The sequence below is a fragment of the Falco punctatus genome (genome assembly GCF_963210335.1).
Source record: "Falco punctatus genome assembly, chromosome: 6".
In the NCBI taxonomy this organism is placed as follows: Eukaryota; Metazoa; Chordata; class Aves; order Falconiformes; family Falconidae; genus Falco; species Falco punctatus.
In genome coordinates, this window is record NC_137585.1 from 14993318 (window position 1) to 15009467 (window position 16150).

At 40.1% G+C, this 16150-nt stretch overlaps 1 protein-coding gene across 10 annotated transcripts in view; it reads right to left on the reverse strand.

Moving 5' to 3' along the window:
• Positions 1-16150, reverse strand: part of PRR5 (proline rich 5) — a 93864-nt gene that overhangs the window by 25595 nt on the left and 52119 nt on the right. For all 10 annotated transcript variants that reach the window (XM_080390808.1, XM_080390812.1, XM_080390814.1 and 7 more), the window contains 4 exons: positions 11218-11266; positions 10474-10531; positions 5255-5346; positions 2944-3084 (listed from right to left, as the gene is read on the reverse strand). In XM_080390808.1, the coding sequence (XP_080246934.1) occupies positions 2944-3084; positions 5255-5346; positions 10474-10531; positions 11218-11266 (340 nt within the window). The remainder of the gene's footprint in view (positions 1-2943; positions 3085-5254; positions 5347-10473; positions 10532-11217; positions 11267-16150) is intronic.

The window sequence follows — 16150 nt, forward strand, 5'->3', positions numbered from 1 at the left end:
GGCAAACTGTGAGGTGGTGAGGCTGGTGACCCCTTCTGTCCCAACATATATACTCTATTATGTCACTGTATGCCAGAGGACTGGTGTGGGTGCTGTATCACATGCTAGGGTATTAAATGCATAGTTAGTAGGCATATGTCCAGCAAATAGTTTACTGGGAACAGATTTGATGCAAATAAGAAAAACAGTCACCCAAACAATGAAGTAAGGGGTGCAACGTCATTTCAGGTCCTTTTATTCAGGAGGTCTTTGGCAGGGACTGTTTTATTCTTCTTGCCAAAGTGTGGCCAGCTGAGCAAGCAAGCAACGCGTGCAACTTGCAATAGGTCAGTAACTTCACAGAGGTCAATGAAATTGCTCACATGCTGAAGCCAATGAAGCCAACCCAAGTTCAGGTAAAATGTGTGCTTATTGAGCTCTGCCAAATCAGCGCCTACCTCCTGAATAAAGTCCAAAGACTGCTGCAGCTTCCATTACCTCTTTAAAAAGTTTCCCTTCCACTCTGTAAGGAAAATGTCTTCTCCCGACAAACTGACAGAGCTTTTCCTCTACACTATGAGAAGCTAAAACATGAGCAATACCAGATACACCCTGTGTTAGTTACCAAATCTCTGCCACTTTAATCCAATTTAACAGGACAAACTGGTTCATGTTAGCATGGACCTTTGTCAGCCTGTGACCTTCAGCTGATGTTACAGCTGCTGTCCTGAAGAACATGACTTACTCCTTAATCACGTAACACAGCTGCACAAGGCTGTCAAGGACAGAAATGGGGAAACTTAGCACCACATTCAACATTTGGTCCAGGAGCAACACACTAGGCTCATATTCTAGCCATGGCAGTCTCCTCTAGTGTCACCAAGTTTGTCATGGAAAAGATATCTACAGTAGACAGAAATAGGGATTAGACAATGTCCACACCAAGACATAGTCTCAGTCTTGGAAACTGATGCACACAAGTCCACTATGTGCTCTTTGGACAGCTGAATTTTTATTTCTCTTCCAGCCCTATTCACATGTTGAGTTAATCAGAGTCAAGAAAATTCCATTATTATGCCATAAATGTGTAACATTTGCTTTTGTTTAATGTGACATTTGAGTTTGGGAAAAAGCCTTTGCTCTGAACAAATTATTGACTAACATTGTATATATCTCATTCCCTGATCTTCTCTGACCTTTTCCTGTAATTTCCACAAGATTTTAAGCCACAAATTTGGCAGACCTATTGCCAAGAAAGGACTTTCACCACCCCCACTACACAACCGTGGGTAATGCATGCAGAAATAAACAGCTGGGGCAAACTCCCTCTCACTTCATTACTGATTTCCATCAACAGCTTTGCAATAAGAATGGATTTGGCCTTTTACCCTGAACAGGCATCCACCTTGTTAACACTTCTGGTTGTTGAAGAAAGCAGATCTGCAAAGAAACTGTTTCTTGTAGCCCTGATCCTGGCAAATCACTCCACATCACCTCCTATGAACTTTCTAAATCAGGATGTTATTTATTCCCAGCTCACCACTGAATTAATTTAAAGCCGGATACTGCCCATAGCCAACACAGACTCTCTAAAGAAGAAAACGCAAAAAAGCTAGCAGATCTGTTAGCAATGACACTGCTGAAGCCTGGTTTAGAATGGACAGTTTACCTCGCATCTAAGCAGGGATGAGGCCTGATAGACAACCTTCCTGTGATTAAGGTTTTCCCATGGTACTCTCTCACGTGGAGTCTCCGGTGTGTGTTAACACAGCTGGGTTCACAGTTCAATTATGTGAATTCTTTGATGTCTCATTATGCAGTTAAGCCCATGCTCCAGTTTTTCCCTGAGGCTCCTCTCCTCTCTCCAGACACTAATTTCCATGAAACTCCTAGGAATCTTAAAATCTCTGATACTGCTGTCACTGCCACAATCAGCCAGCAGTTTCAAGAAGCATTTGGCAAGACGGAGGCTAGGGGGAAGGCAGACAAGGAACAAGCAGGCAGTCCTATCACATATCTTTTTCTGAGAAAACGATGTTAAACACACCATTATACACTCCAACATGTATCAAGCAACAGCAGGGGTGAAATACCATTTCTTGACCCAGCAGAGAGAATCTTACTCCATGCTCCATTTTCATGACTGGCCTTTAGATTATCCTGCTCTTTAAAACAGTTTTAGATACAGAACTATTTCATATGGTGATGAAGAGGAAATAGATGTTTTAAGTGTGAGAAACTATTTCCTATCACTTGCTGTAAGACTATTTGTTTATTAAAAAAATTACCACCCAGGAAAATCTCCTTCCTCTTCCCCCTAAAAATCCACTCCTGTCTCTCTCTCCCTTGTGGCTTATCCCCCTTATCCCTCCACACAACCTCATGCTTTTCTTTAATTAAGCAAAAGAAAGTCTTAAATTTGCCTTTTGCCTGGAATTCCCTACTTTGCTTCTCCTCATTGCTACTAAATAAAAATAAAAATAAAAATCTAACAGTGAAGGCAAATACCAGTATCTGGTCTTAATGGTTTTGTATCAACAGCTTTGATAGAATTTGTTTCCAGTGACCAAATATGACCACGATTCAACCATAATTGCATATTCACTTTGTTGCCTATGCCAGATGTGAAGCTTCACATCCAAAACCGCTACTGCAGCAACACACAGTATTTAATGGAAGTCACGTTATTACCACATACTGGTCTGCTTGCAAAACTGTATTTCAAGGTCTAGAGTTTCAAAACAAGTCTTTACTCTCAAACCCTCTGGATCTTAAGGCATGAAATCTGAGCCTCTGCAGTCTCTACTTTTAGATAGTAGGACCATATTTAACTGCACAGAAGCTCTGGCATTCTGGGTAAGAAATTTTCAATGAATGAGCAAAATTGGAGACTGCTTAAGAAGACTTCAGCAACACAGTACAGAAAGACAAATAAAGAAAGCCTGAGAAAAGTAATGAATTTACCTGCAGTATTAACAGCATCTGAATAATAGAAGGTGGAACTCTGGCTCTGGAACGCGATAATGCATCTTCCAATTTAATGTTGAGGGTAATTATATTCCTAAAGTGCAGAAGAGCCAGCTGCCGAACCGAGGGCTCCTTCCCCTTAGAAACAGAAACAAAGCAAGATGGATTATAAGCAGTGTGAAAATGAGTTTCAAATTCCTCTGTCAAAATTCCTTCCTCCGCTTCTGAGGGATTACAAGAATGGTAAACCTAAATGAAAAGCAAAAGAAACATAACAAAGGACACAGAGCAGCCTACAAGTCTGCACAGTGAATTTGATTTGGCAGTAATGAACACTGAAGACAATGACTGAGTCTGATTGTGTGTGAAGATGATGAAGGGTTGGGGTGGGGAATCATACCTGAGTGCAGGATATATACGAGTATTTTGTATTTTAACAGTAACGAAATGTATCAAATGTTTGGAAAAAAAAAAGCCAGGGTTGAAAAAGGGTTGAATTTCCATTATTTCTCAAGATTTTGAGTATTGGCTGGGTACTGTCTTCAAATTATGCTGGGAATCCTGACTCAGCCCATCTGTGTATCCTCCTTTTCTCTACAGTTAGGGAGGCTTCCCTATAAGGCAGGAGCAGAGATGAAGTTTCATATTGCATTTTAAAAGACATCTTTTTGCAGTTCAAGAATACTTTCTCATTGATGAAAACCTCAACTGAAGAATACAATGCTAGCTCTGCCTGCAGAGATTAACGCCACTTGCCTTATGAGGGGCTGTAAAACCGCTCCTGTTTCTAGCATCAGGGTTTCTTCCTTGGGTATATATGGCTGCACATACATATTCTTGCCTGCAGTTATGAGTGCTGCCAGACAAACATTAACACTTCTGGAAAGTCTGGTATTCAGCCGGTACTGACTTATCTTAGTTTGGAATAAAGAAGCCTGACCCAACCCCACATAACCCATGCCTTTTCATTTTTTTAATTATTTATACTGAAACAAAGAAAGCCCCAAACTGCTTCAATTGTTAATGAATAAAATTTACAAGAGCACATAAGCACCAGCTGTGCTTTTGGAAGCAACCTCAGAACGTCAGGCGCCTAGATCTATTTGAAATTACATAGGACTTAGGGCTCTTAACTGCTCTATGTTCCTTTGAAAAGTCAAGCAATTATTTCCATCTGAAAGGTGAGGAGACTTGTGTTGCTAAATTATTTTCAAAGGCCTCAGGAACATAACAGTGAAAAGGGGTATTTGGTGCAATTTTCAGAAACATCTGAGTGAGTTCTAATTTAGTCAAGTGCTTTGGAAAACCAGGTTGAGAGCCTACCTGTATCTGTAAGTGCCAAAATGCCTTGTATTTAAATTATGTGGCACTTAGAAAAATCTCTCATCATGTTCTAACAGGTTTTTAACACCAACTTATTTCTATCATTTTAAAGTTTCTACAGTAACACACAAGTTAATGGGTGAAGTAGCCTGTATGCTTTTAGAGCTCTTTCAAAACTAAATTATGCGTAAAGTTGCACCTTTTCCACTGAGTTGAATCATGCCTGTAATTATCTGCAGATGCAACATTTGGACAACCATTCTAGGCATAAAATCCATTTGGAAAAATGGGAGAAGTTTTCTGAAGTTTCTCCAAATATGTTCAGGCACCAAGCTCCCACTAAAATCTGCAGGCATCTAGGAGAAACTCCAGACGGTCGCTTCTACCTATCCGGTAGAGATTTCCTTAGGAGTTAAGTGATAAACAACATTCGGTGGCCATCACTAATTACAAGATTGAGCCTTCATCCAAATCAGATCAACTACCTATAGTGGACTTTGAATTACTAGAGTCAAGTTCTGTGCTCATGTAAACTGGTCTAACTCCACTGACTATTGCTGTCCATTTACAGTAGCATAGAATTTGACCTTGGAAATAAAATTCCTTTTCAAAAGTGGAGATACTTCAGAGACAAAGTCACACTGCAGAGAAGGAAATGCATATATTTAAGTCAACACAGCTCCACTTATTTCACTGTACGTGTATTTCAGCTTACCATTCATAATCTTTTTTGACTTTTAGTGCAAGTTGGCAGAAGGGCTAACCATCCCCCTTGCACTTCACTTCTAAGTTCCCCTTCATCTTTTTCACCCAAGCACTTCAAACTTCTCTGTGTAAGTAACTTATTTGCATGACATGACTATACAGAACAGCTGCACTGGGAGGTTGGCCCAGGGAGAGTTACGGACTGCATCAATCTGTTGATGAACCAGTAAAGTTGCTTTTTCCAGTTTTTCAAGATTCTATAATAAGAATAAGTTTTCACCTGCACAGGATAGAAAATAGCCTGAAGCATGGGCAGGACATCACTGAAGAAAAAATCCCAGGTTTCAGCTAACGTATCCAGTAGTTTCTGCCCTGCAAAAATGCAAAACAAACTAGTGAACCATTTAGGCTGTAATCAGCTAATTGCAAAGACTAAAACATAAAGGAAACAACGTGAATCTGCTATTATACACAAAGGTGAATCATGTACCAGCTACTATTAGCAGTACGGAATTAGTATTCCTTTTAGTGTATCAGATCATTCACTATTTGTATCTTTTCAGGTGACACATCTAATGTTCTTAGTAAACTCACAGACTTTGAGGTTAAAGCTTACTTAGAAAAAAACCATGAAGAGCAAAGAGTAATAGCCCAGGTTACCCCCTCCTCTTCTTGCGGTAATACCTACCTACCGGACAAGGCAATGGAGGACAGCAGTAGGAGGAGGACAGAGCAGGTTAAATGTGGAAGCATTCCTGCAGAGAAATCTCCCCCACCGTGCTTCCCTCTGCCCTGCAAGCTGCAAGGCAGCAAAGCAAACTGCGCTCTGTGGAGGTGCTCCACAAAGCGACCCCTCAAACTGATCCCCTCCCTGTATCTCCACTTAGATAGAAAATCTCACTCAAGATTATGGAAAAAGACAATAGTGTTGCGGCTCTGTTTTTTACTGTAATTTTCAAAGGATGCAGTCAAAACCTGCTATGATGTGAGTTCCCCATGGTCCTCACAGCAAGGCCAACTCCTCATCCATTCCTTCCCCAGCTGCAGCCACCCGGAAGCCTCCCCAGTGGAGACTGGAGAAACTCTGGCCAGGTCATACAACGAAGCTGGATGTCAAGATCCTCACAGAACATTTTGTAAAACACAGAGGCACATGCAGGAGCCGAGGTCTATGGGAAAGGAAGGCTGTCTCGACAGCTGGATGCTGGCTTCAAATCCCTGCTCCTCAAAATGGCCTGTGTGACCTTGGGCAACCTGTTTAGCATCCCTGCACCCCTAACCCGACTGTGAAAGGAGAGCAATGCTGCTGCAACTCCACCAACAGGTATTATGGAGATGAATACATGAATGATTATGAGGCGTTCAGACAAGACAGTATGACTTATCAGGAAGCAAATTCAATAGTAATCAATCAATGTTACTATTGGTGTCAGAATCAGACATTCTTCTTTATTTTTGTATTACAATGTTATTTAGGGTCTTAGCCAGGGCACATTTTGCCCAGAATTACACACACATCACAAAGAAACACTGCATGAAAGCACCTACACTCAAAGTTAGCCAAGTGCCAAACTTTATTATGGGTTACTTGATCTCCCTGCATTTTTAAACACGTGACTAATAGCACAGCTCTGGCCCATCTGCAACTCGTGAATTATTACTGGATTGATGACTTTAAATGCTTTCAGTGGCAAATGTGGATCACCATGCTATACTGCAGCTGCTGGATTGTGAACCATACCAAGGTCTTAGTTTCTGCACCACCAGGCAGGAGTTCTCTCTGTCCTACACACTAGTGCACAAGACTAAAAAGGGTGTTCTACATTTCAATTTTTTACAAGTGTCTTGCATTAGTTCTAGTCAAACACTGCAAGGAACCAGGTCCAAAATTTCCTAGCAGCTGTAGCTGTAATAGTAATAACAAATACCTATGCTGGTTTTGGCTGGGGTAGAGTTAATTTTCTTCATAGTAGCTAGCAGGGGGTTATGTTTTGGATTTGTGCTGACAACATGGTTGGTAATTCAGGGATGTTTTTCTTACTGCTGAGCAGGGTTTACACAGCATCAAGGTCTTTTCTGCCTCTCACCTCACCCCACCAGCAAGCAGGCTGGAGATGCAAAAGAAGCTGGGAGAGGACACAGCCGAGACAGCTGACCTGAACTAGCCAAAGGGATATTCCACCATATGAGTTCACAATCAGCATATAAAGCTGAGGGAATGATGGCATTTGTCTTCCCAAGTCACCGTTATGCGTGATGGAGCCTGACTTTCCTGAAGATGGCTGAACACCTGCCTGCCAGTGGGAAATGGTGAATGAATTCCTCGTTTTGCTTTGCTGGCATGTGCAGCTTTTGCTTTATCCATTAAACTGTTTTTATCTCATCCCACGAGCTTTCCCACTTTTACTGTCTCGATTCCCTCCCCCACCCTACTGTGGGGGGAGTGAGCAAGCAGCTGTGTAGGGCTCAGTTGCTGACTGGGGTTAAACCACGACAGTCCTTTTTGGCACCCAATGTGTTTGAGAAAATGTGTTTGGAATGTGCTAGATCAAATTTATAGCTGTTATTACTGTTTAGCTATTAATTGGCAGGCTTCTGTGCTTGCCACGGGGCTTGCTTGCCTTACTGTAGAGCCCAGCGCTCGTTAGTGGCTGCTTTTTGCTTTCACTGCTTGCTCTACTGGGGGTTAAACCACAACAATACTGTTGCATTATAACTTCCATATACTAGTGTCTGAAACACTCAAGTGTTTCAAAGATATAAATCTGATCATGAAGAAAAAGCTCAACCACTCTATGCCCTGAGGGCAGAGTATTAAGTTAAGTATGTTAGTTGCCCACAAGTTGAGGTTAAGTGGAAACTAAGCCTTTACAAATCTGGCTCCAGATGAGAGTGCTTAGCATTGGTCCTTTCAGAAACTTGCTGCTAATATTGTATGAAGTCAAATTACCCTGTTGAGATAAACATGCCTTTCCTGTCACACACTCTTTTCATGTTGTGAGCAGCTTGTTTTGTGAAGTGATGGATTTCTCTACAGCAGCTCAGAAAAGCTACAGAGTTAACTGCTTTTGCCAGGCAGGCCTTTTGCTGGGGGCTGTGAGAGAATTTGTATGGTTTATTGATGATGAGCATCTTTCACACGGATGAACATGACTTGCATGTCCTTTCAAGAATATGTCTGGATTACTGTCAGGAAAGTTCCCTACATTTACCATAAGCATTTGCTGGATTTCAGAATACTGGGTTATTCAAATGCTCATTTTAATGAAGCAAAATATAGTCAATTTTGTATGGCATAAAAATGCATATAGTACTTTCCACAGTGTTTCTAAAAGTTAATTGAAACTCCTGAAAGAAATACAAGAACAAAAAATCATTGTTTCAAAAGAAAAGTTAGAATTTTCAAAAACCGCTGCAGGACAAAACCCCTCCAAGTGTGCCCAGAAGTGATCTTTTTTCTCTTTTGAAAACTTCAACACCAACTGGATAGAGAAACTCAAACAACGAAACTCAGGGACAACCTGAGATTTGAGGGGCAGACTGCTGCTGCTGCAGACCCAGGAAGGGAGCCCTGCTCAGAATGGGAGCTCCCAAGATTCCTGTGCTCCCAACTTTGCCCCAGGTGTTTTGGGAGCCATGGGGTCACTGGCTATGGGATGGACTACGGGGTGCTGCTGCCTCTACTGCCAAGAAACCCAAATCCCAGATTTGGAAACTCACATCCATCAGTAGCCCTCCAGGCAAGCTAACAGAAAGCTGTCTGTTAGAAAGACCTTTGCCTCTGAATGAGATTCCTAAATTAATGGTACCCTCCCTCCTGCAACTTGCCAGTTTTAGTAAGATGACATTTTGAGGACTGACATGGAAAAAACATGGCCTTACTAGCATTTCTGATCATATTTTAAGGGGCAATCACAAAATTACATACCAAATTCAAGACCAAAATAAACTTAACAGCTTGCTGAAATTTTGTATTTGCTAAACATGCTCCTACAGCTGAAATCCATTTAGTGGTCTCACATTTAAATTTTTTACCCCAGCTTTGATCTCAAGCATCAGAAAGAGTATTTCTGATTTTCAAGCTAGTAAAACCAGAAGAAAAAAAGAGGTTGGACTTTTGTTAGGTCTGTGTAACTAATTTGCTGATTTGATACTTAGAAACCACCTTCCTCTGTGATTTACAAAGCAGCCATGAAGGCCTCAAGATCCTTACAGCTCGCCTTGTGCTCTCCAAGCTGTTATTTTATATAACTGAGGAATTCTGTGTTCAGCTTAAAGAGTTTGGGTACTTTTTTTGGGGGTATTTTTTTAATGTGAAATTTGTTCTCTTTTTGTGCTGTACAGGACTATTTTCATCAGAAAAGCTGGGTCCCATAGCACCATCTTAATCTCATCAGCTGTACTGTCAGTAATGAAAGGTCACACTTAGGATTTATAGATAGCAGAAACTAATGGAAACAATTGTCTCCAGGCTACTGCTTGAACAGTATATTTAGACCAAATGGCGTTATGACTGCAGCTTTGGAAAAGGAAAGACACATTTCTTTAAAATTGCTTTAAGACTCCCATAAGATCTTCAGACTGTTTACACAGACAATAATTCCTGAAGATATTCTGAAACCATTTCACCCTCTGACGATGTACGTACAGAATCATAGAATCATTTAGGTTGGAGAAGACCTTTAAGATCAGAATCCAACTGCAAACCTAGCACTACCAAGTCCACTAATAAAACATGTCCGTAAGTTCTACATCTACATGTCTTTTAACTGTCTCCAGGGATGGTGACTCAACCACTTCCCTGGGCAGCCTGTTCCAATGCCTGACAACCCTTTCGGTGAAGAAATTTTTCCTAATATCCAATTTAAACCTCCCCTGGTGCAACCTGTATGCCTACATCTAAGACAAAACAGAATATTTAGCCGCACATCTAAATGCTGTACAATAGCATAGGACAAGAAATGAGGGTGACCGTAAAACAACACATTGGGTGGAGGTTATTCTTGATGTTTACTTCCATAAGCTGACACCTCCAGAAGGTGGAGACAGACAAACGGAGCCTTGACTGTAAAAAAAGAGACAGTGTCTGACCTCATAGTAAGCATGAATCCAGAATAACTCTAAAAACAACCTACAGCATTATTTTGGACTTAGCCAGACACTTCAGCTAACTGGGATCTTGGTACTTAGTTTATTAAGATATCTCAGTCTGATTTTCCACTTTTCCTTAATATTGAACAGTCATAATTGAAGGAGAAGGAAGTGATCATGCTGGAGGTAATCCTTCCTTTACTCCCTTGCTGCTGCTCTAGGCAATCACCTCTTCTTGATGAAAGCCAATGGGAACACCAAGGCAGGACACAACAGGCTGCAGCAATGAACTGATACAAGTTAATCCACAGTCCTGGGAAGACAGTGGAAAGCATCACACAACCTCCAGAATGCATTTGCTAGAACTCCTGTAACAGACATAGATAACCATACTAAAATCCAACTTACCTTCATAAAACCGGATCTTGTCCCTTAGAATCACCATGCCTTTTGTAAGCAGCTGATTCTGTAAATAAAATACAGACTACCTTTACTCAATTCTGAACTTCCCTACAGCCATCATATTTCACATTTTGTTCATTCTTAACTTTTGACAATGAAGGAGGTTTTTATTTTAAGGATCACTCATCAAAGGACTCCTCCTGTGTCCATCTTGCTTCAATCACTTAGGACACTTCTCAAATGATGATATAATTACCCACTGCTTTCCAGATACAGCACATACTCTGGGAGGTACAAAGTGCTGGTCAAACTTCAAATGGCTGACAAAGCATTGCACTCTGTCTTAAGAGAAGCAGAAAGAATCCTGCTTCAACAGACAGCGTGTACTTACTGCAAAATGTCTTTCCTATTAACTGTACTACAATGAACTACTTTACTCAGGAACTTAAAATTTTAAGTTAAAAGGGAATGTCTGGAGTCTGCTGAAAGACAGCAATGATATACAGGAACACAGTGACTGCACAAATCTATTCCATGGCTTGGGCTTCCACTAACTATGTATGTCTGTGTACATATATATAAAAATCCAAATCTCATTTCATTAGTCCATAAATGACAGAACACAGAGAAGTCAGTGGACACCTCCGAATGGTTTCAAGGGTCTCCTGATCAGATTTTAGAGTGGGTCAAATGACTTTGCTCAATAGCATATAATGAAATCTGATTTAAATGAAGAAAACACATGCCTACCTGTAGATATTCAGTGAAAAAGGATCCCAGTTCTGTTTTCAGTAATTGCCTGTATTAAAAAGAATAAGAAAAGGATCTGTGTTATCAGCAAATTGTATTAGCTCTGCGTTGCATGGAAAAGGGGAAGTCACTAATAGCAAAATATTTTCATATGAGCACAGAGGCTGTCAATAATGCCTAACTACAAATAGAGCAGGCAAGATCAACAATACCAACAGTCCCAAGCAGCACTTCTCTGTGTTGAAAAAAATCTGCTGTGCTTTTAGATGGCCCAGTTGCACAAATACATATGAAAGGAAATTAAGATTTGATTAAAAGAGGATGCTTTCCATCCTACATCTAATCCTTTTAAAAAAGCTTGAATATGTTCTCCTGCTGTGCCTGGGCTTCACTGGCACCTGGTGTTGCAGACATGGGAGAACTCCTGGTGCTCTTTGTCCATCCGTGCGCCTGAGAGAAAAACCTAAGCACATGGCTGATGTGTTAAGAGACAAATCATCCCTGTCCTGCATAAGTCTGAAAAAAAGAGCTGTGACAAAATGTTTAGAAAGAAATCTGAAGCACAATGATATTCTGTGTGTTTTGCTGCAGGTGTCAAACTTGGCCAGTTTCCATTGAAAGGGTCACGATCTTCCACTCAGGTGACTCATGACAGCTGAAGTTTCATATAATTTCAGTGAAAAAGCAGGTAGGAATTTAACAGTTTAGGTCTGCCTTTCATGATTCCTCTACATTAAAACCTTCAAAGCAATCTCAGAGAGCAAACCTAACTCACATGCAAAAAATTCCCACAAACAACCCTCAAATTCAGAAGCTGAATTCAACCCAATCCGCAAGCCAAATGTTTGTATCCAGGTAAAACTCACTACATTGCTAAAAATCTTCTTGTCATTTATGTCTCACACTGGATGCTAGATACACTTCTCTGTACTCAGGTCACTGTTTAGATGCACAAATGAGAGCTTGGAACATAGAAATGTAGCCTCAGCTGGGTTTTCTGAACACATGCAAATCTGGCATGGAGCCCTTTTGAAAACCTGTCTCTGCTCACCTCAGGTCCCATGATGAAATGAGGTCAAATTCCACTTAAAATCTAAATGCCCACTTCAATTAGGGTAGTTATGTAAATTATATATTCAGCAGCATGTTATCATCTATCCCTTTGGGTTATGTCTTTAACTAACAAATAACTAATTAATCAAATTATTTAATTAGTAAAAAATACACTTCTGATTTGGAAAGTCCAGCATATCCCTATGCATCATGAAAAAGTCTGCAGCAGTTGGAACTGATGTTTTTAACAGCACATGCTTCAGCACAGCCCCTTGAGATCTGAAAGTCCAGGGAAGGGAGGAGCAGGTCAATCTTTAGGAGGCTGAAATACAATATCTTATTTATTTGTCCTTAAGCACATGTCCACACTGACCTCACAGCACCCTGTGGAAACACTAGGCATAAATGAAATAGAAAATAAACAAAAGGAAAGTGGTTTTCAGATACTCCTAAGCATCAACATCCTTTTCAGCTAAACGAGATTAATTCAGACAAACTATAGACAAAAAAATTCAAAGCCAGATCAGGATTTAGCCACAGGTCTCTCATTGCCATGAATGGCTATTGTATGGCTAGCCACCTTGGCATGCTGTTGTAACATACAGGAGAGGACAACCCTTGCAGTGCCCTGACACCCCATCCTCAATGGTACCCACTGACAAGCCCTTGGCAGGGGTTCAAACCCACCTCCCCCAGAGACTGTTGAAGTCTTAAAGCCTTAGGAGTATGTCAATGAGTACAAGGATGCTATAGCCAAATTGTGGCATGCTCACTCAAAGTGGAAATACACTGTCCAAGTGGTGTGATTTTTTTCTGGATGACAAGCAATAGCACTAAAGGTTTTTCTTACTCTGAGCATGGATAGATAAACCATTTTTAGGTTAAAATAAGAAGAAAGTAGCAGTTTTGAATTCTCCTATGATAAAGACAGTTTATTCCCAGATATCTCTTTGTGCCACTGTTTCAAAAAAATACTGATATTTTATGCTGACAGGTTTTGCTTAATCTTCTATCTTCTCCTCAAGCTAGCAGCTCTTTGAAGTCTAGTCTTGGATTCCTCATAGTCTTGAACAGGTGATTTGCAAATATGTTCTCCTTTCATATTTTAGGTTCTACTGATAATTCTTGGCATTTAGAGCAGGAAATAAGAATTATGTTCCACTTATCCAACAATTATCCCTCTGATAAAACAAAACCCCACCACATTTCCATTTTTCAGCTGTGAATGAACTAAACAACCAGCCTGTAGTTAATTATATGCACTGGAGTGCATCACACCAAGCAGCACTATGGCTACATTAGCATCTCTGTTTACAGGGTAGAAGAACTGACAGCAAAATTAATGCCTTCTTTTTGAATCCCTAATAATAAAGATACTTCACACTACTTAATTAATTTCTAGTGAAACAGTGAGGCCCTGAGGCCACATCAGAACACTGGTGTTTGATGTTCTCTGTACCCATATTCATTTAAAACAGATCCACAACAAAACTGATTCTAAGACACCGCTTGCAATTTTTTTCATCCTTGCTTAACTTCCTTTAATAAAAATCAGTTAGGTTGTCACCTGTCAGATACTGGATAATTCAGATTACTGAATAAACTTATGTCAGTATGTGGACATCATGGTGGAATCCAGCAAAAATCTGATTAAACCTAGAAAAGATCCCTGATCAGACAGCACACCTCGTTTCAAGCACATCTGACTTTGAAGCCAGTCATTTTGTATTCCTATGAAGCTTATATACCATCGGTATCAGATCTTCATTGCATGTTTAATGACTTCATAAATTAAGATGATAATATAAATTCACATAAAATATCCTAAAATAGCTCCTGACTTTTTTGTATCTTCCTGGTGCTGCTGCGTTAGTTGACTTTGAAATGAACTCTTGCAATATTACTCAGAATGGAAAGTCTAACACTGTATAGTATCTGTTAAATGAAGCAAATGGAAACAAGTGATTTTACTGGGTTTGAACTCTTGCTGCGAAAGAGGAAATGCCACTAAAATGTGCTTTGTTTGCATGAAATCAGTATCCTGAAACTCAGAAAAGAGGCAGCTATAAATATGTATTAGCTTTAATACAGGACATCCTGCTTCCACTGTGTTTCCCTTTCCTTCTTTTTCTTCCTTGATTTACAAGTTGTGTAAATAAACACTTTGAAATGACATATGGTACATGAAATGCAGAAAGGAAAAAACACTATATGATTACTAATATCACACATACACCAAGAGAAATACTAAACAGTAAGCATATGCATATGGATTTTTATTACCTGAATTTTGAATCAATCCCCTATTAATTCACCTAGCAAGGGCTCAGAAGTAGTAATGTACAGGTCACACACTGGTGATACTCGCAGTCACTGGAGTATCTTCTCACAAGTGTACTGTACCTCATTAGCTTTAGCAGAGTTATTCAGGAATTACAGTGATGTGAAACAGACTCAAATCACACACTTGCTTTATTGGTAATAGGGCTTCTGTGTGGTATGTAACTCCACATCTAAGGCCACTTTCTAATGCCACAGGAATGCCAGAATGGTGTCAAAAGGCATGGGTGTAAATGAGTGGCAGCTTTTATGAGCCAAACCTGGAAGAAAAGTAAATGGTACTGTACAGATTTGTATCCACTGATATTTTCTTAAATAATCAGAGCACACATAATCAGGGTTCAAAGCCTCAAGATGTGTGTTCAGAAAAGGAAGTTACACGTATGTTTGCACATATGTGACATACAGTAGTTGAATATACGTGACATTCCTGAGTCAAAACGATGCAGATATTGCAGGCATAACCTAACTTAAATATTTACACTTGGTCTGTGAGTCAACATGGATATTCAAGGTTTAATTCTGAAAGGTATCCCAGAAGCTGCTCTAATTAAAGTGGTAAAATAAAATAACTTCTTTTACTATCCTGTAACTGTTGAAAAAATTTACTAATTCTAGCCATTTACCTGAATGCTTCCACATTCAAATTCTGCCCAGTAGGAATAACAGCTATTTGTTTCTTTTTATTTATGTACTTGTGGGGAAAATGCATCTAAAACAATCGTAAGGCAAATACACACTTGTTCAACTTCTGAGGTCATGTTTATGAATCAGACATTTTTGCATTCAATAATATTAACCCAAAGAAAGTTATTTTGAATCAAATAACAATAGCAGTAATCCAGATACTTTTGGTATGTGCCAAGTAAGTAATTTCTTAGTTAGGTTTCAAGCTGAATTTAAGGGAGGCAAAAGGGCTTTGGTTGCAAATAATCAGGAGGCTCTAAGACGTTACTGAATGTGGTTGGCAGTAAAATGAAGCAAACAGCAGGAGTGCAGTAGCTTCTGCAAAGAGCCAGTGGCTGCACATGTGAACAGGCATGTTTCAAAAATACCACTACCATGCTCTCCTCTACAGACAGATCTTTTGGCTGCTGTGTCCTCTTCGCCCACTCACAGTTTTCTCATCTTATTTTTTTTTCTGTAAGCGAAGCAAGCAGGACACACATAAGAAGCTTTACAAAACCAAACTCGGTTGTCACCAAGAGGGTGGAAAGCTTTTAGCAATAAATTAGAAAAGGCTGTTCAAGCCAAGTTGGAGGCAAGAGGGAACAACCTCAAAGCAGCAGTAGACAAGAACCAGTCTTGAAAGCCGTGCTGCATCTCGCCAAACACTCATCCCAGGAGAGTTACGCTGCTCATTTACAACAGCAGCTTTCTAGCTTGGTCTAGATTTCACAATATTTTGTCCATCAGCTCAGGTATGAGTCGCCAGGCATTCTCCCCAAAGTGAGTGATCAGCTGAGCTAATAACAAAGCAGCACTATCCTTACCCTAACAAAAATAAATGGGTCTATCATACAGCAGCAAAGCCTATCAC